General features: G+C 39.7%; 1 protein-coding gene across 6 annotated transcripts in view; it reads right to left on the reverse strand.

Annotated features, from left to right (window-relative positions):
- Positions 1 to 305: 305 nt before the first annotated feature.
- Positions 306 to 20814, reverse strand: part of TRIM69 (tripartite motif containing 69) — a 47140-nt gene continuing 26631 nt past the window's right edge. The window contains exons 2-7 of one of the 6 annotated variants that reach the window (XM_045449887.1): positions 13130 to 13499; positions 12092 to 12187; positions 8762 to 9003; positions 7983 to 8005; positions 7776 to 7900; positions 306 to 902 (exon numbers count right to left, since the gene is read on the reverse strand). In XM_045449887.1, coding sequence (XP_045305843.1) covers positions 361 to 902; positions 7776 to 7900; positions 7983 to 8005; positions 8762 to 9003; positions 12092 to 12187; positions 13130 to 13499 — 1398 coding nt within the window. In that variant the 3' untranslated portion in view covers positions 306 to 360. Of the gene's footprint in view, positions 903 to 7775; positions 7901 to 7982; positions 8006 to 8761; positions 9004 to 12091; positions 12254 to 13022; positions 13500 to 20814 lie in introns of those variants that run through there. The other 5 variants (XM_045449884.1, XM_045449883.1, XM_045449886.1 and 2 more) reach the window with 5 other exon arrangements.

Here is a 20814-nt window from a genome sequence, read left to right on the forward strand (position 1 = left end):
AAATTTATCTACTAAGAGTCTTGTGCTGAGAATAATGACAGCATAATAGAATTTCTGGGCATGTTTGAAAAGGGTTCCCAAGCATCAAAACTCAAGTTGCGATTTGCTCCAGTAACAATAGTGTGATGATCATTCTCGTGAAGAGTGGCTCCTGTCATAGAAGACCCCAGAGAATTAGAATGACATCTTGAAAAGCTCCAGTGAAATCCACTTAAGACACTGAGAATGGAATTTAGTTTGTGAATCTTTCCTTCATTATTCCAGAGTTCCCCATAAATTGGGAAGAGAAACCAGTGAGACTGGTAAACTATTTCAATACCTCTTTAATAACGCTCTGAATTTACACAATAGTATGAGTAATTACTGTGGATGTAAGATATGCAATGGTTCTTTATTCTCTCCACCATCATTAAGGCAAGGACAGAAGTAGGGATAAAGTTTCTCCATGAAAGTGCTACTGAAGGTGTAAATGTGGGTCATGGTTTTAGCATTGTAGAAGGACACCTGTCCTCCTTCATAATCCAGGTATATTCCCACCTTGTTGAGGTTGTTAGTCAGTTTCAGACTGCATGAAGGCAAATCTAGAGCCTTTAGATCAGTTTGGTTCCTTAGTCTTAAAAGCCAGAATCCTTGCTCAGGAGTTAGAGGACAGCTGCCCTTCCGAATGATGGATTCTCTGACGACTCCAACTGTCCATTTTGTCTTCTTTGACACATCCACTTCCCAGTACCACTTCCCAGATGTGAAGCCTTTTGAGCCCAGCACAGCCACACTTGAGTCAAACCTCTCTGGATCATCAGGCATTACCTGCTTAATGTCACCATGCCACACACTGGTTTGATTTTTGGAGAGCATCAGATTTGGGTGAGCTGTTTTAGGGTCCAGAGTTAATGGAGATAGGCCTAGTAAGAAAATAAAGCAGGGATAGGGAGAAAATGGATGAATATAAATTCCCGAAGTAAAAGACAGTATTTACACAGACACCAGTAATTTATCTTCCCATGTACATATACTCGTAGGCAGGTAATCACTTAAATACTTTTTATTGTTTTATACCCATGTGGCTGTATTCTAGATATCTTTTAATTTGTGGTAAAAATCTGACTTTACTCTGAACCAATTTATGCTGTAACAAAGAAAACAATACAAATAATATTAATATGTTCGACCAAATGTAAGAAAATACAAATGCTGATGGGATAAAAATTAGGTAAGTTTGTCCTGGGAGAACTTTCTAAGGACAAAGCATTTCAGTTATAACATCTGTGAGATGTATTTTGGATGTATTGAGTAAACAAAGGCAAGAAAGGAATAAAAACAGTAGCTTATGTGGGAGGGAAGGTAAGGGCTTGCCTGTTACAGGCAGGTAAGTCTGAGCTAACTGGTAAGGGTTTAGAGGACAGTGGTGAGAAGTTTACATTTGGCTTAATAGATAATGGGACTTTTGAGATGTGGAGTGGTTTATGCCACTGCTATTCACAGTGTTTGGTTACCAGTCTGGGACAAAATAGTACAGAAATTAAGAGTTAAGCTCTTAGAAATTTTCATAGCAATCTGACAGTAATTTTATGTCAGTTGAATCTAATAATTAAACAACCAGTCTTGTACTTCGTAATTTTCTTAAATTCCACTTTTTCAGGTAATTAATTTATACTCTGTTCCACAAACACATCAGTCTATGACAGGCTGAGATTTTAAAACCTGGTCCTTGGGGCACCTGGGGCACCTGGCTCAATCGATTGAGTTTCCAACTTCGGCTAAGGTTGTGATCTGGCATTCTGTGATTTTGAGCCCTGGACTCGTTGCTGTCAGTGCTGAAGCTGTCAGCGCAGACCCCACTTCAGATCCTCTATTCCCCGCCCTCGTGGTCCCTCCTCCACTTGCTCTCTCTCTCTCTCTCTCAAAAATAAATAAACATTAAAAAAAACTGGTCCTGGGGCGCCTGGGTGGCGCAGTCGGTTAAGCGTCCGACTTCAGCCAGGTCACGATCTCGCGGTCCGGGAGTTCGAGCCCCGCGTCGGGCTCTGGGCTGATGGCTCAGAGCCTGGAGCCTGTTTCCGATTCTGTGTCTCCCTCTCTCTCTGCCCCTCCCCCGTTCATGCTCTGTCTCTCTCTGTCCCAAAAATAAATAAACGTTGAAAAAAAAAAATTTAAAAAAAAAAACCTGGTCCTCATCACAGGCCATTTGATAAGCATTGGTTTAGACAAGTAAGTGGACAGCAGTATAAAAAGGAATTTCTAAATGAAGAGATGTTGGAAGCGTGTCAGCAAGAAAACACAAATTTTAGTTGTAAGATAATCAAACCTTGGCACAAAATTTGATAAAGGAAACATAAAGACAATATGTTCACATAAGGGACACAGATACATACATGCATACATTTGTTGTTAATGGATTTATTTATCCTTGGAAGTGAGATCAATCCAGTCCAGCTCTCTCTTCCCAGAAAAGCCAGAGTCTTATTTTTTATCATCCCAAGGATTTCTCTTCCAACAAGGGACTTTGTAGAATCCTGACTTTTTTCATATAGGCTGAATCTTCCCTCCCTCCCATATCCCCATGTACCTTAAGTTGTTGCTCTTTCCAATGCAAGGACTGGATTTCTTTGGAAGTATCATCCAGACTTCTTACCAACCTTTTTAGAACCTAGTCTGCTTTTGTCATCAAGCCTCTGACACTTCCAGCTAACTCAACCTGCCATAGCTCTGAAGATTCCTAGGAGTCAGCTTTGCCTTCACTCTTTTCTTCTCATACCATATTCAACCCAACAGTAAATTCTGTGTCAGCTCCACCTTTAAAATGTAATCTGAGCCTACTCATAATATAGAGACAGATGATTTCTTTTTTTTTTTTTTTCCAACGTTTATTTATTTTTGGGACAGAGAGAGACAGAGCATGAACAGGGGAGGGGCAGAGAGAGAGAGGGAGACACAGAATCGGAAACAGGCTCCAGACTCTGAGCCATCAGCCCAGAGCCTGACGCGGGGCTCGAACTCACGGACCGCGAGATCGTGACCTGGCTGAAGTCGGACGCTTAACCGACTGCACCACCCAGGCGCCCCAAGAGACAGATGATTTCTTAAATACTGCTGGCCTGGAACTATTTGCAATAGCTTTTTAACTGTCCTGTCTCCACTCTTGCCCATCCGCAACCTATTCTGCCATAATATGAATGAGATCATCCAGTTCTCCTACTCAACTCTTACACTTTCCATCACTCCCAAGATAAAATCCAGAGTCCTTACAGAGCAAAGAGGACCTACATGATTTACCTACCTCTGTGACCTCATCTCCTAATACACATCTCCCTTATTTACTTTGATCCAATCACTTTTGCTTTTGGCTGTTCCTTGAATGTATCAAACTCATTCAGATTTTAGGGCCTTTACACTTTCTTTCCTTGTCCTAAAACACTCTTTCCCCATGTGGTTCACTCCTTCACCTTATTCCAGCCTTTGTTAATGCAAGTTCAGTAAGATGTTAGTGATAGAATCTAGGTAGGTATAGTGATGTTCACTATAAACTTCTTTAAGCTTTTCTGTATGTTTGGAAATATCCACAGTGAAACATAGGGAGGGGGAGTTACCTATTCAAAGAGGTTTTTTTCTGGCCCTTCTGCCTAAAATAGCATGTTCATCTATTCATCACTGTCTGTACCCTATCTTACTTTTTGCTCATAAATACTTACTGAATGTACCTGTACTTTCTTGACAATGGTTATCACTGTGTGACATTACTTACTGTTACCATTGTCCATTTCCTCCATTAGACTGTAATCTCTGACAGGATGGGACTTCATCTGTTTTATTTCCTTACATACCTTCAAAATTGGGAACTGTTCCTGGGTATTCAAGTAACTATTTGTTAAATAAATAAACAAACTTCAAAGTTCCATTTGAATCCTTGACATTAACTAATTCCACCATGTTTCATATTCCTGTTATCCTTGGCCAAAACCCATAATGTAGACCCATCCAATGATTTACCCTCCATGTACTCTTATCCCCATTATTCTGTTCTTTGCTTCCTGTACCTTCACCCATCCTCCCATTGCTCCTACCAAACCCTTTCCACTCTGCCCTTCAGAACTCCCTCCCTAAGTAACTCTCCAGTATCCCCACTCTACAGAATTCTCTTATCATCTCCTTACTTTAACAGAAACCTATTTCTTCTCCAAAAAATACAACTTGAAAAGTCCATGAAACTATTAGTTTTCTAAATTCAGAGCCAGAGATCCAGGAGCCACCACCCCCACTTCTAGACCCTTACTATAATCCTTATCCTCATGTAAAAATCACTCTTCTTTTGAGGCTCTTGTCATCACATCTCATATTACTCTCTATCTCTATTTGATGTTGTTATGTACAGACTTCCTGATTATATTCTCTGCGCTTTGGATTAACTGTACACCACTATCCCAACTCCAGCTCATCATCTCAAGGGATTTCACTATCCTTTGGATATAGCCATTTTTCCATTCTTGTACGTCCTTGGCTTTACTGCTAGTGATTTCTGACTCCATTCTCTAAAATCTTAAACTCAGATATCCCATCCTCTTATATTTTATTTTCTCACTCTCATCTCCCCGTACAACCATTACTTGACTTCATTAACAACTCTAGTGCCTCATTTCTCCTTACTATCCTGATCTGTCTGCCTTCTGGCTTAAAATCCTTCCTAAACTGCTTAGTATTGGCAGCTTTATTGCCAATAACCTTATCATTTTTAACCTTGTATCTGCAGCATTTGTCATGTAACTCTCCAACTCTGGATCTATCCAGCTGTCAAAATTCAAATGCCAATTCCTGACCTCTGCTGGAGGAAAATCACAAAATTGTACATGTGTAGATATTATTACAGATTCATTATTTCCACTCTGTGCTCGACCATCACCCCTACTGTATTTCCTAAATCAAACTCTCTCCAGTTTCTCACAGCAGTTTCAGACTTTTGGCTCTCTCCTCAAACATCTGTTCCTTCCTCACTGCCAGCAGATGACTTCTTCTCCTGCTTCATAGAGAAATTATAGTACATCTTATAGGAATCCCTCATTTCGTCCCATGTCTACTGCAAGTTCCATCTGATGAAAATTGTTTGCCTTTACTATTTTATCTCCTCTCCATTTTCAGAGGAAACTCAGGAAAGTCAGTACTTCTCTTCTAGATCTCACTCACTCTTCCCTACTACCACCAGTTATCCACAGTCTTATACCATTGGTTTCTGCCTTTCTTTAGGCTGTTTTCCCTCAGTCTGTTTTAGAAAGCCCTCTTTTGGGGCGCCTGGGTGGCTCAGTCGGTTAAGCGTCCAGCTTTGGCTCGGGTCATGATCTCACAGTTGGTGGGTTCAAGCCCCATGTTGGGCTCTGTGCTGATAGCCCAGTGCCTGGAGCCTGCTTTAGATTCTGTGTCTCCCTCTCTCTCTGCCCCTCCCCTGCTCTCACTCTGTTACTGTGTCTCTCAAAAATAAATAAACATTAAAAAAAATTTTTTATAAATGTCCTCTTTTGGGGTGCCTGGCTGATTCAGTCAGAAGAGCATGCAACTCTTGATCCCAGGGTCATGGGTTCAAGCCTCACGTTGGGTGTAGAGATTACTTAAAATAAATAATTTTTTTTAAGTCCTCTTTTAACTCTGCTGCCATGTTCACATCCTCCCTTCTTAGTGAACCTTCGCAAGTGAGTGATCTATTCCCTTCACTACTGCCTCATTCCAACTCCCTCCTGAACCCTTCACAGTATAACTTCTACCCATTCCACCCTTTTATTTACTTATTTTTTTAAGTTTCAGGTTATTTCTTTTTCTTTCTTCCTTTTTTTTTTTTGTTTTGTTTTGTTTATTTCTTTTTGAGAGAGAGAGAGAGAGCACGTGCATAAGTTGGGGAGGGGCAGAGAAAGAGGAGACAGAGAATCCCAAGCAGGCTCCCCGCTGTCAGTGCAGAGCCCAATGCAGGGCTCGAGTTCATGAACCATGAGATCATGACCTAAGCCAAAGTCAAGAGTCAGAGGCTTAACTGACTGAGCCACCCAGGCACCCCCGCTCCAAATGCCACTCATTTAAAATTGCCCTTATTGGAAGATAACAACACACACCAGTAAACTTACAGTCCCAGCAGCCAAACCTTGTAACTGGCAGTGCAGAGAATGCCCTGTCAATCAGTGTGTCTATAGCCCCAGAAGACATCTAGCCTGACCGCAGGCCCCACCCACCAACAAAAGCCTCTCAGGGGACAAGGCAGGGAGAGCACCCTAAAATTCAGTGCAACCACAGCCCTGGCAAACAGGCTGAAGGCAGGCATCTGATCTGAGTGCTGACACTGCCCAACTACAAGCCCATGATGGCCCCAGACTGGCCTCTTAACATCACAGGGGCCAAACCCAGCCCACAATGGGCAAAGTGGGCCTATGAAGACAACTGAACTGAAAGCAAATGAGGCTCAGCCACAATAATGGGGTACACCCCCATAGGAGACACCCCTGAAGCTCCTGCTTCTGGTAAACAGGGGATATTGTGCTACAGGCCACCACAGGACTTCTAAGAAGAAGACATCTACTTTCAAGATCAGGAGACATAACTGACTTCACTAATACATAGAAACAAACACAGAAAGTTAGACAAAATGAGGAGACAGAGGAATGTGTCCCAAATGAAAGAATAGGACAGGGGTGCCTGGCTGGCTCATTCAGAAGAATGTACAATTCTTCATCTTGGAGTCATGAGCTCAAGCGCTGTGTTGGGTGTGGAGATTACTTAAGTAAATAAAACTTAAAAAGAAAAAAAGAAGAAGAAAGAACAGGACAAAATCACCACAAAAGAGCTAAATTAAATGGAGATAAACAATATGCCTGGCAAAGAATTCAAAGTAATGGTCATAAGATACTCATTGGACTTAAGAGTGGAGAATCTCACTGAGACTTTCAACAAAGACATAGAAAATATAAAAAATCAGAGATGAAGAACTCAATAACTGAGATTTAAAAATACACCAGTGGGGAGACGCCTGGGTGGCTCAGTCAGTTAAGCATCTGACTTCAGCTCAGGTCATCATCTCATGGTTTGTAGGTTGGGGCCCCACATTGGGCTCTGTGCTGACAGGGAGGAGCCTGCTTGGAATTTTCTCTCTCTCTCCCTTTGGGCTCTGTTTTGCAGTGCAGAGCCTGCTTGGGATTCTTTCTCCCCCTCTCTCTCTATCCCTCCCCCACTCACACTGTCTCTGTCTCTCTGAAAAATAAATAAACTTAAAAAATACAAAACATAAAGACAAATGAACAAATGAACCCACATTTACCTTTGAAAACCTTCATGGCTGGTGTGAGGGAAACAAGGGGAGGGTTATTGTGTAGGACGACTTTCACTATCACTAACAGAATCACTGCTATCTATTGGCTCAATGGAGTCTTTCTTTTCGTGCAACTTTAACAAGGAACCTATCCAATAACACTTGCTTTTGCCTCCTTTTGAGGATTTCATGGAAATGTGGCATTGCACTGACAATTGCTCACAATCCCACAGAGAGAGAGACACAGGAGAGAGAGAAAAACCATTGGTTTAGTTATGATCATGTGACATTTGGTGTCATGTACTACTCATATTGCAAGACATCACTTGTTTATCAAGTTAAAATTTATTAGAAATGTTTGCTGGTCTTGCGGAACACTCACTGAACAAGTTACTTGCAATCCAAGGTTTTACTGTACTAATTAGGGCCACAGAAGAGTTCCCACAGAAGAAATAGAGATTAGGAGACCCAGGAACCAATAGCTACAACCCTCTGATACCTGGAGAGAGAGAGGATTGCATTTCCCTCCACATCATGTACTGGATGGGACCTTTGTACAGGCCTGGGTTCAACTTTCTGGAGATAAGCTCTCTGGGTATCAGCACCTTTGTTCCTTGTTCCAAGCTGCAGGGGACATAAATCACTTATTCTTAGACATCCTCCAGGAACTGGAGGAAGGATATTAATACCATTTGGAAACACTTACCTATCCAAGAGAGATGTGATATCCTAGAAGAGAAAAGGAGCAATAAAGAAATTAGATGCCTGCTCATCAACTCCAGAAATTTCTTTGGTGATACTGGCCACCACCAGAATTTTATCATCAATACTGAGATTCTGTGCAGATGTTGCCATTCCAATTCATCCCAACCTCCATATATCTTTTCTGATCGGTATCCTTCATCTAACCCAGGATAAACTGGCTTTATCTTATTCTGATTTTCTAGTGTTGCCTTTTACATGAAACAAGGGGAGAAATTAATAGCTAGGCTATTTCTACCTATACTGCCAAATGGTCTCAGGAGAATAATAGTGTAGGTTTTCCAGACCCAAAGCCACTTTCTCTTACTCTGGCTAAGTAAACTTCTGAGTGCTAAGGTGATAATCAATGACACTTCGGAGGTGAAGCTTCAGATAGTAAATATTGGCAAACACCTTTCAAACAGGTCAGTTGAAAGCCAATCTAAGTTTCAACATTCTTATTTTTGAGAAACAAATCTTCAAAATTCTTTATGAAGAAACATTAAAATATTAATAGATACCATTACTAAGGGCATTTATTATCTTTTTTTAGGAGGGTGAAGGCAAAGCTTTCTACTGAGTGTAAGGCAAAAGTAGCCTTCTGCATTTCTCCCAGAAAATCTTAAAAGCACTACAGCAGTTCTTTTTTTTCCCCTCCTGGTGGGGAAAAGCTGCTTCTATGTCTTTTCCAACCCTCTTTCCCCTAACTGGTGTACCCATAATTATGTTAATATGGAGTCTTACTTTGAGAAAGTCGAAGGGATCCTGCTGTTCCATCCGTGCCTGGATGCTCACCAACATCTCCTTGGCTAGGAGACACTGTTCCTGAAGCTGGTTCAGATTCAGCTCCATCTCCTCGTTCAAGGCTTTCCCCTCTTCTCGGAGCTCACTTAAAATGTTCTTTTCTTTGCTGTGCAGGAACTGATGTAGCTTTAGAAACTCCAAGGAGATGTGTTGCTGCAGATGTAGCTTGTTTTCCTGGAAACCTCCATGATCATCACCATGGTAATTACTGAGACTAGCTCTTGGGGATGGGGGCCCACACCATCAATACTCACACAATGCGGGAAATACCATAACAGGAAAATGCATAAAAATGACTCTTGAGTATCATCACTTAACCATACTAATAGGAATCCTTTGGGAGATTTACTTTGTTTTTCTGTCAGTTTAATAGTTTAGGAAGGAAATCATCAAAAGTGGTCTTTAGGTTCCTATTACAGTACTGAGGTGGTAACCAATGCCATATAAGGCTGTGGGGTTAATTAATTAGTTAAACATCCTACAATGAATGATAGTACTTTCCTACCCAGAAGTACAAACCAGTGTCTACCAAGTGATGCCGTCAGACTGGGGCCATAACGAGGCTGAAAGAACTATTCTTATCTAGAAATCAGAGCTGGGGGGGAGGGTAGATGCCACTTCTGCTACCAAGACAACATAGAAGAAGCAGGAGATGGACAATGTCTGAAGCACTGAAATTGATAACTGCTACACTTAACACCCTTTTTCTCAGGTAACTGCAACATCCTGAGTGGTGAACCATCTGACATCCAAGCTTCTCAGATCCTTATCCTCACCATTTCTAGTGATCTCCCCTTTATCTACTCATTCTTTTAATCACACAGGACTTTATCACCCCCAGCCATTTCACTACCTCCAAAATTAACTTCTTTTAAAAAAAATTTTTTTAAGTTTATTTATTTATTTTGAGAGAGAAAGCACGTGCACAATCACGAGCAGGGGAAGGGACAGAGAGAGAGGAGAGAGAGAATTCCAAGCAGGCTCCACATGCTGGCAGCACAAAGCCTAATGTGGGGCTTCAGCTCACAAACCATGAGGTCATGACCTGAGCCAAAATCAAGAGTCGACGCTTAACCAACTGAGATACCCAGGAACCCCAAAATTATTATGCTCACTTAGTCAGATACCTCTATAGAAACAATTATTGGGTATCATTGAAACCTCTTATTCATTGACCCCCTCCATTTCTGTTCATCATCTTCTCTGTCTCCATGTCCCCTTTTGTCCAGGTTGGATTCTATGGTCCATCATTATAATGGCACACTTAAAATTCACTCTATCCTCTAGCTCACACATCTCCAGTTTTCCTTTTGCCTATTTCACTACTATTTCTCAGTCTTATTTGTTGGTTTTGTATCCTCTAACCAAGCTCTGAATATTAGAGTTATTTGATTTTTTTTCCTGGGCTCTTTCCCCTTCTCATTCTACATTCTCTTTCTAGGTAATCTCCTCTTCTCACACAGATTTAAATCAGTCTGTATGCTGACTTCTTATTTCCATCCTAGACCAACTTCCAAGGTCTAGATTCCTGTATCCAACTACCTATTTGACATTTCCACTCACCCCTCACATCTAATCAGTCACCACATCCAGGTTTTTTTTTTTTTTTTCAATCTCCAAAGTTTTTTTTTTTTTTCAATCTCCATTTTTCATATGCCAAAGCTGTTTACTTCTATCTCCACTGCTTCTCTTGTCCAAGCCACCCTCACTATTCTCTGGGATTACTGCAGTAGCCTTCTAACCATTATCCTGTCATTGTCTCTCTTCTCACAGCCACTGGACTGATATTTTCAAAATAAGATGAAATCATGTCCTATCTAAACCCTTTAATGCCTTCTCATTATTCATAGGATGAAGTTCAAAATTCCTAATTTATCTCCAAGGGCCCACATAATTGGGCCCATATCCACCTCTTCAATCTCATTTTGCTTACCATGATCTAATTTTATTAGCTTCTCTCTATTTAACGTAGCAACTAGTTTCCTATCAGGACTTTTCCATATGTTCTTTGCTCTTCATAGAACATTCTTCTCTAGGCCACTTCCTTCATATTCCTCTCAATCAGTTCCCTTGGCTAAGTTACTTACCCTTCAGTTCTCAATTAAAACAAATTTTTTAATGTTTATTTATTATTGAGAGACAGAGAAAGACAGAGCATGAGCATGGGAGGGGCAGAGAGAGGGGGAGACACAGAATCTGAAGGAGGCTCCAGGCTCTGAGCTGTCAGCACAGAGCCCAACGTGGGGCTCAAACTCACAAATCGTGAGCTCATGACCTGAGCTGAAGTCAGACACTTAACTGACTGAGCCACCCAGGTGCCCCTGGTTCTCAGTTTTTAGTAGGTGATTTCTTCAGAGAATACCCTTTCCCTAGCCTAAATTAGTTCTTCATGTATATGCTCTTGTAGCACGCTTTACCTTCATTCATAGTAATTATCACAGTTGTCATTTTATTGCTATTGATGGGATCACTCAATCCCATTAATCTGTTTCCCACCCTAGTGTAATATAGTATCTAGTATAATGCCTTACCCACTCAATAAATTTTTTTTTTAATGAATGAATGTTGACTGTAATAGCTGAACTAGGAACTCTTACAACAGAAACAACATTCACTGGAGACATTATTTCCATCTATCCTTCTTCTTTCTCTCATTGTGCATATTTCTGTACAATGCCAAATGCCAGAGAATACCCTCCTCCATAGAATAATTAATGAAGAAACAGAACTCCCAGTTTAGCCCCATAACCCAGGGACTGCTTTGCCAAGTTTCTAACTATTAATTGTCCTAGATCCCCTGTATATATAAAACAGCAATAGTTTATTTATTTAGTTTGAGGGGAGCTAGGAAAGATCAAATCAGATGGTAAAAACCAGCAATCCAAGAGACCTTCAATCAGAGGTAGCCTGATTGTAAACTCAAAAGAAAGGTATTTCTTTGGACATAGCAATCCTTAGTGCATTTTTCTGATAAATTCCTTATTTTGCCATATATAAAGGGAAAGACCAGACACATCACAAACCCAGAACAATCACCTAGTGATGGGGACATAAGAAGGATCAGCATATAATGGGAAAGTTCAGTGTGCTCTCTCTGTTGAAGAACCATTGAGAACTTACTTCACTGCTGTATTTCCTTCCATCCTACAGTGTCCATTTTCTAATGCTATAGCCCAGGTGCCATTTAGTGTATCCTTTACACTCACATGGCTGAAGTTACAAGGAAAGTGTTCCAGGTCTATCTCATAGCCCCTCTGCCCTGCTTCTCACCTTGTAAGCAGCAATAGCATCTTTCTGCATATTCTTCAGAGACTGAAGTTCCTTCAGTGTTGTCTCCAGTTGACCCTGGTGGATGGTGAGCTCCTCCTGGGAATACCACACAGACTTAATCCACACTAACTTGGGAGATGAAGGACCATAGGGACATCTCTCCTAAAGCCCCAGAGTGTGAGAAGAAAAAAAAAAAAAAAAAAAAGCAAGCTCTTGCTGCAAAAATCTTTCCTTTACCCTGAACTACAATTCCTGTCTCTTCTAAGAATTGTGAAGAATATAACGAGCGCAGAAAAATTTAGTTTTATGCTCTTATTAGCTTACTGTAGGGGGTTGAAGAAGGTAATAGAACTCTACATCTTCTACTCTAGTTATACTGTTCTCACTGTCTCTACTTTTACTTACATTATTATCACTTACAGCACTCATTTCCCATTTCTGCCCATTAAAATGCAAATGATTTCCCAATTCAGGCTTTCCTTCACCACACATCCCCTATTTCAGTTTTCTCTAATCTTCTCTGAAATTCTAAATATTTATGAATATTACAAATGTGATGAAATTTAGCTCTCAATAGTAGAATATCTTGCTTCTGTTGTTTTATTCATTTTGAACTTGCCTAAATTTCAAGACTTTTATAACAAGAGCAATATATTGTACATCCACATTCTACCCAGTGTCTAGTAGAGTGCTGTCATTGCAGAGTGTAAGTAAATATTTGATTGGGGGAGGGGGGAGTAGGCTTAGAGCTACTCCACTGTTCTTTCCTATCATCAGCAACTCTAGAGAAAGAATGTTGCAAGATATGTTGTATTTTCTAAGCTTACTAATAATCATCTGAATAGAGGGGTGGGCTGAAAAAAGAAGAAACCCTACAAAAGATTTTTCCCAGCTCTCCTAAGGCATTATTCAAGGCCCAGGGTTCACCCACCATGAAGAAAGTGACAGCATCAGAGATCTGCAGGAAATCTTTAGACTGCCCCACAGACAACCGAGCATCTTTGCATTGAAAGCAGATCAGTTTCCCATCTGGCTTACTGAATAGTTTCAGGTTCTCTCCATGCTCTGGGCACTGTGGATGGCCCTTGAGTAAGGGTAGCTTCTTAATCTTCTCTACTAGCTTCTCTAGCACAAGGTTGAATGTACAGTTGCTATATTGACATAGCATCTTACACTCAGGACAGAATGTTTCCTTTGCTTGCTGCTTCCAAAAGTTTTGGATACAAGCCTGGCAGAAGTTGTGGCCACAGCTTAGCATCAATGGATCACGGAACCAATCATTACACAGTGGGCAGTGTAGCTCCTTAGTAATATCTTGTATCTGCACTTGAGAGGGTATCTGGGTGATCAGATCATGCACTTCACCATAGTTGCCTGGGTCGATGTTGGAGGAGGGGCTGGAAGATACCTTTGGAAAAAAAAAAAAACAGCTAAAATGAATTTATCTTTCTTGCTGCCCATGTCAGCACTCCAGGACAGTGGGCTCCATTCCTTTTTTTTTTTTTTTTTTAATATTTATTTTTGAGAGCTAGAGAGACAGTGTGAGTGGGGGAGGTGCAGAGAGAGAGAGGGAGACACAGAATCTGAAACAGGCTCCAGGCTTTGAGCTGTCTGCAGAGCCCAATGTAGGGATGGAACCCACTTGCTGAGCTGTGAGATCATGACCTGAGCCTAAGTCAAACGCTTAACCAACTGAGCCACCCACGTACCCCTAGTGGGCTGTATTCCTAAAGGAGCTGAGAATTGGTGCAGCCAGAATAAAAGCACCAGCCTCCTCTTTGAAAGTGATCTGATAAATTCATTGTTTTCAAACATTATCATTTATTCCTACTCCCAGCTCTATTTAAAATATAATAGAGAACTAAGGCAGAAAAATCAAGAGTATTCAACCAAAGAATGTTTCTACTTGTATACCCCTCCACCCACTTTCCCCATGTGTTGTTTAAAAGTTTTACTTTCAATTTCCATTCTACTAGTTACTTCCTTTTTGTTTTGTTTTGTTTTTTACAAGTCATGTACAAAGAATTGGAAGGTCAATCAGATTCCTCAGTGACATAATATCATCAACCATAATATCATCCAGGCCTTTCCCCTCCTTTTTAAAGAACACATTATAGAAATAACATATAGGGGCGCCTGGGTGGCGCAGTCGGTTAAGCGTCCAACTTCAGCCAGGTCACGATCTCGCGGTTCGTGAGTTCGAGCCCCGCGTCAGGCTCTGGGCTGATGGCTCAGAGCCTGGAGCCTGTTTCCGATTCTGTGTCTCCCTCTCTCTCTGCCCCTCCCCCGTTCATGCTCTGTCTCTCTCTGTCCCAAAAATAAATAAAACGTTGAAAAAAACAATTTTTTTTTAAAAAAAGAAATAACATATATACAGAAAAATGCAGAATCATGCATAAAACTCAGTGACTTTTCACAAAATGAGCACATCTGTGTAATCATGGCCCTGATCAGGAAACAGAAAACTACCACCATTTCAGAAGTCCCCCAGAGGCCTGCTTCAAGTACTATCCCTCATCAAGGTTGACCCCTGTCTTGACTTCCAACACTATTCATTAGTTTTTCCTGTTTTTGAATTTTATACAAATACAACCATGTACTATGTACTCTTTTGTTGTTGACTTCTTTTGTCAACCTTACATTTGTGAGATCTATATGTATTGTTCTATGTAATTGTAGTCCATCCATCCTCATGGCTGTATAGTACTACATTGTATGAATATACCATAATTTATTCCTCCATTCTACTATTGATAGACCTTTGGGTAGTTACCAGTTTGAGGCTATTATAAACAGTGTTGCTGAGAACATTCCTGCTCGTATGTAAATATACGTAGATAGATAGATAGATAGATAGATAGATAGATAGACATATATTTTTTCTTGTTATATACCTAAGAGTGGGAGTGGGTCATAGGATTGGCATACATTCACCTTAGTAGATACTGCCACACTGTTTTCTAAGTGGCAGTATCGATTTACACGGCCACCAGTGCTGTGAAGACTTAGCATATTCACTTTAGCCATTCTGGTGGGTATGTACCTGTATTACACTGTGGCTTTAATCTATATTTGCCTTATGACTATGGATATTGGGCTCATTTTCAAATGTTAATTGTCCATTTTCATCTCCCCTTTTGGTGAAGTGTGTATTTAGTGTCTTTTTTATTTATTCATAAGAGTTCTTCACATATTATAAATGTGAGTTCCTCATTAGATACATACATCACACATATCTGTTTCCACTCTGTGGCTTGCCTTTTCACTTTCTTTCTTTCTTCTTAAAGGATTTTGTTTATTGTTTATTTATTTTGAGAGAGAGAGTACAAGTTAGGGAGGGGCAGAGAGAGAGAGAGGGAGACAGAGAATCCCATGCAGGCTCCACACTGTCAGTGCAGTGCAAAGCCCAACGTGTGGCTTGATCCCACAAACCATGAGATCATGACCTGAGCCAAAACCAAGAGTTGGATGTTTAATCTACTGAGCCACCCAAGCACCCCACCTTTTCACTTTCTTAATGATATCTTTCAATGAGCAAAATTTCTTAATTTTTTAAAACTTAAAAAGTTTTGGGGCGCCTGGGTGGCGCAGTCGGTTAAGCGTCCGACTTCAGCCAGGTCACGATCTCGCGGTCCATGAGTTCGAGCCCCGCGTCAGGCTCTGGGCTGATGGCTCGGAGCCTGGAGCCCGTTTCCGATTCTGTGTCTCCCTCTCTCTCTGCCCCTCCCCCGTTCATGCTCTGTCTCTCTCTGTCCCAAAAATAAATAAACGTTGAAAAAAAAAAAATTAAAAAAAAAAAAAAACTTAAAAAGTTTTTAAGCATAACATACAGAAAGCAGCATGAAATAAATGTATAGCATATTGATTGAATAGATGAAGAGCCATGAAAGGAGAACCTTGCCAGCTACCCCAGAAATCATCTATATATATACACTCTACCACCTATATGCCCCTCCCGATATTTCTGAGATGATTACTATCCTGAATTTTGTGTTAATCATTTCCTTTGTGGCCTATCTTGATGTTTATATGAACAAAATTATATTTTATGTATTTATGACTTGCTTTCTTTGGTCAGCATAATTTTTGAGATTCATCTGTGTTGATACACAGAACTAAAGATCATTTGTTTTAACTTCTGTATAATATTCTATTGATGAAAATTTATTTACCCATTTTACTATTGATAGCCAATTGGACTGTTTTGGTGTTTTGCCATACAACCAATGCTACTATGAACATTCTTTCACGTTTCCTAGTACATATGTGCAAGGATTTTTCTAGGTTATTTAATGTTAAACCAACCTTCTTTTCCTGCAACTAATCCATCTTGATCATGATATATTAATTATGTACTGCTAGATTTGGTTTGGTAATATTTTATTTATGATTCAACCTCTATGTTCATGACTGAGATTGCTTTTCTTTTTTTTTTTTTTTCCCTTAAGCTATCCTTGTCTGGTTTTCTTATTTAAGTAATACTAACTGCATAAAATTAATTGGGGAGTGTGCCTTCTTTATCTCTTCTCTGAGACTGTGAAAAAATAATAGAATTATCTGTTCCTTGAGTAATTTGGTCAAACTCACCAGTATACCTTCTAGAATTGATGCTTTATTTTCTGATTTTGTATTATCTGGAAGTAGTGATTTACTCCTTGAATAGTTATGTGATCATTTAGATTTCCTAAAAGAAATGAGAATCAAACTGGCATTGGATTTCTCTTCTGCAACACTAAATGCAAATAATGGAAAATGTCCATAAAGTACTGAGCGGAAAACGTTTGGAACCTAAAATTTGAAGTCTACACAAACTTTTATTCAAATGTCAGGACAAAATAGGGCCATTATTCCTGGAAGTGAAATTATTCCAATGGAATATACTCCCTATTCAGCCTTTCTTTTAAAAAAAAATGCTTAAAGATATACTCTTAAGTTCCATTTCTGGCAATACTATGAACCATTTTTCCTGGAAAACCCACCACTATAAAACACACAGAAATGCCAATTAAGTTGTAACAGACATCCTTTGAAATGCATACCTAAGTGTACAAGAAAGTAAAGAGAAATTCCTAAGTCAAAAAAAAAGAATATAGAACAGAAAAGCATTGAGGTAGGTTAGAGTTACTGAGACTCAGGAAAACTCAGATTTAACAATCCTTAGACCTGCACCAACATAAGGAGTTGGACCTGAGACTTTTCAATAAAGTTGGGGTATTTGAAGAACTACAATTTCGGTGAAGGAGTGGCAAAGAAAGACAATAAAGAATGCTAACTACCTTGATCTGGGGTCTGAGTGAAAAATAAGCCTGAATTGGTCCATCTTTGCCAATCTCTCAATTGATACTCAACTGACCTTTCTTTAGCCTCATTCTTCTGTGAGTATAAGTGACTTTAAATTTAGGGTCATTACAGAATTTTGTCAAGACTGAACATTTCAGCAATCTTCTGTTTTTCTACTGTTGCACTATAGATTTTTCAGCTGTTTGGTTTCTATACCACTAAATCCCATTTTCTTTATTATCATGCAAAATTCCCTAATGTTTTTGGTCCACTGCTAGCTATTCCCTATGTTATAGCACAGTTATGGATTTATTCTTTGGTATATATACTTTATGAAAATTGTTTTATTTATTTATTTTTTTTTTTAAATTTTTTTTTTCAAAGTTTATTTATTTTTGGGACAGAGAGAGACAGAGCATGAACGGGGGAGGGGCAGAGAGAGAGGGAGACACAGAATCGGAAACAGGCTCCAGGCTCTGAGCCATCAGCCCAGAGCCTGACGCAGGGCTCGAACTCACGGACCGCAAGATCGTGACCTGGCTGAAGTCGGACGCCCAACCGACTGCGCCACCCAGGCGCCCCTGAAAATTGTTTTAATGTTTATATATTTCTGAGAGAGAGAAACAGAGAGTGCGAGTGGGGGAGGAGCAGAGAGAGAGGAGGGCAGAGGATCCGAAGCAGGCTTTGCACTGACAGTACAGAGCCCGATGTGGGGCTCGAACTCATGAACTGTGAGATCGTGACCTGAGCCAAGGTCAGACACTTAACTGACTGAGCCACCCAGGCACCCCATTTTATAAAATTAGGATTTTGACAAGGTGGACAAGTAGGTGCAGCCTGCCATTTTGAGCTGGTAGCCCAAAGTAATACATTAAAACATGTTTTTTAATTGGAATATAGTTGACATACATATTATATTAGGTTCAGGTATACAACATAGTGATTCAATATTTATATACATTGTAAAGTGATCACGGTAAATCTGGCTACCATCTGTCACCATACAAAGTTGTTACATACTATTAACTGTATTTCCTGTGCTGTACATTGCATCCCCATATCTTATTTATTTTATAACTGGAAGTTTGTACCCTTTAATCCCTTTCCTCTATTTTACCCATCCCTTCATCTTTCTCCCCTCTGGCAACCACCAGATGATTTTCTGTATCTATAAGTATGTTTCTATTTTGTTTTGTTTGTTCGGGTTTTTTTTTTTTTTCTTTTTTAAATATTTTAGAGAGAAAGGGTGCATACAAATAGGGGAGAGCAGGGTAGAAGGAGACAGAGAGAACTTTAAGCAGGCTCCACACTTAGTGTGGCCGGAGACAGGGCTCAATCCCAGAACTCTGGGATCATGACCTGAGGTGAAATCAAGAGTTGGACTTTCAACCACTGAGCCACCCAAGCACCCCTATTTGTTCATTTAATTTTTTAGATTCCACATATAAGTGAAATCATACGGTATTTGTCTTTCTCTGTCTGATTTTTTCATTTACCATAATATCCTCTAAGTTCATTCATGTTGTCACAGATGACAAGATTTCAGTCATTTTTATTCCATAGTGTATGTATGTATATACACATAAATAGATATAGATATAGATATAGATATAGATATAGATATAGATATAGATATAGGTAGATATCACATCTTCTTTATCCATTAATCTATTAATGGACTCTTAGGTTGCTTCCATATCTTGGCTTTTGTAAGTAATGCTCCAATGAACATAAGAGTGAACATATCTTTTTAATAAAATTAATCTTTTTGTGGGGTGCCTGGGTGGCTCAGTCAGTTAAGCATCCGACTCTTGGTTTCAGCTCAGGTCATGATATCTGAGTTCATGGGTTTGGCCCCGCAGCAGGCTCCATGCTAACAGTACAAGGCCTGCTTAGGATTCTCTCTCTCCCTCTCTCTTTGCCCCTCCCCTGCTTGTGCATGCTCTCTCACTCTCAAAAACAATAATAAATGTTTAGTGTTTTTGTTTTGTTTGGGTAAATGCTCAAAAGTGGAATTGCTGGATCATGTGGTGTTTCTATTTTCAATATTTTAAAGAACCTCCATACTGGTGTTGCTGCACCAATTCACATTATCACCAGTAGTGCATGAGGGTTTCCTTTTATCCACTTCTTCACCAACACTTGTTATTTCTTGTCTTTTTGTACTAGTCATTCTGACAGGTGTGGAGTGATATCTCATTGAGGTTTTGATTTGGATTCCTCTGGTGATTAATGATATTGAGCATCTTTTTTAAAATTTTAATGTTTATTTCTTTTTGAAGAGAGAGAGACAGAGCATGAGCAGGGAAGGGGCAGAGAGAGAGGGAGACACAGAATCCTAAGCAGGCTCCAGGCTCCAAGCTGTCAGCACAGAGCCTGATGCAGGGCTTAAACTCATGAGCCGTGAGATCATGACCTGAGCCGAAGTCAGATGCCCAACCAACTGAGCCACCCAAGTGCCCCAGTGATATTGAGCATCTCTTCATGTGTCTGTAGTCCATCTGTATGTCTTCTTTGGAAGAACGTCTATTCAGCTTCTATGTCCATTTTTTAATTCGATTACTTGTTTTTTCTTTTTTCTTTTTGGTGTTGAGTTATATGAGTTGTTCATATATTTTGGATAGTAACCTCGTATCATTTGCAAATATCTTCTCCCATTTAACAGGTTTTTGTTTCATTTTGGTGATGGTTTCCTTCACTGTGAAGCTTTTTAGTTGGATATAGTCCCAATTGTTTATTTTTGCTTTTATTGCCCTTGCCTGAGAAGACAGATAAAAAAAATATATTGCTAAGACTGATGTTCAAGAGTTTACTGCCTATGTTTTGTTTGAGGAGTTTTATGGTTTCAGGTATTACATTTAGGTCTTTAATCCATTTTGACTTTATCTGTGTATGGTATAGCCCAGTTTCAGTCTTTTGCATGTTAGCTGTCTAGTTTTCCCAGCACCATTTATTGAAGAGACTATCTTTTCTCCATTGTATATGCTTGCCTTCAATTAATCATCATAGATTAATTGACCATATATGCCAGGGTTTATCTCTGGACTCTCTATTCTGTTCCATTGATCTCTGTCTATTTTCTGTGCCAGTATCATACTGTTTTGATTAATGTAGCTTTGTAGTATAGTTTGAAAACTGGGATTGTGATACCTCCAGCTTTGTTCTTTCTCAAGATTTCTTTGGCTATTCAGGATCTTTTGTAGTTCCATACAAATTTTAGAATTATTCTAGTTCTATAAAAAATGCTATTGGTATTTTGATAGATATTGCATTGAATCTATAGATTGCTTTGGGTAGTATGGATATTTTAACAATATTAATTCTTTGAATTATGAGCACAATATATCTTTCCATTTGTGTCATCTTCAATTTCTTTCATCAGTGTCTTATAATTTTCAGAGGATAGGTATTTCACCTCCTTGGTTAAACTTATTCCTAGGTAT

Source organism: Leopardus geoffroyi, chromosome B3 (assembly GCF_018350155.1).
Source record: "Leopardus geoffroyi isolate Oge1 chromosome B3, O.geoffroyi_Oge1_pat1.0, whole genome shotgun sequence".
Classification (NCBI taxonomy): domain Eukaryota; kingdom Metazoa; phylum Chordata; class Mammalia; order Carnivora; family Felidae; genus Leopardus; species Leopardus geoffroyi.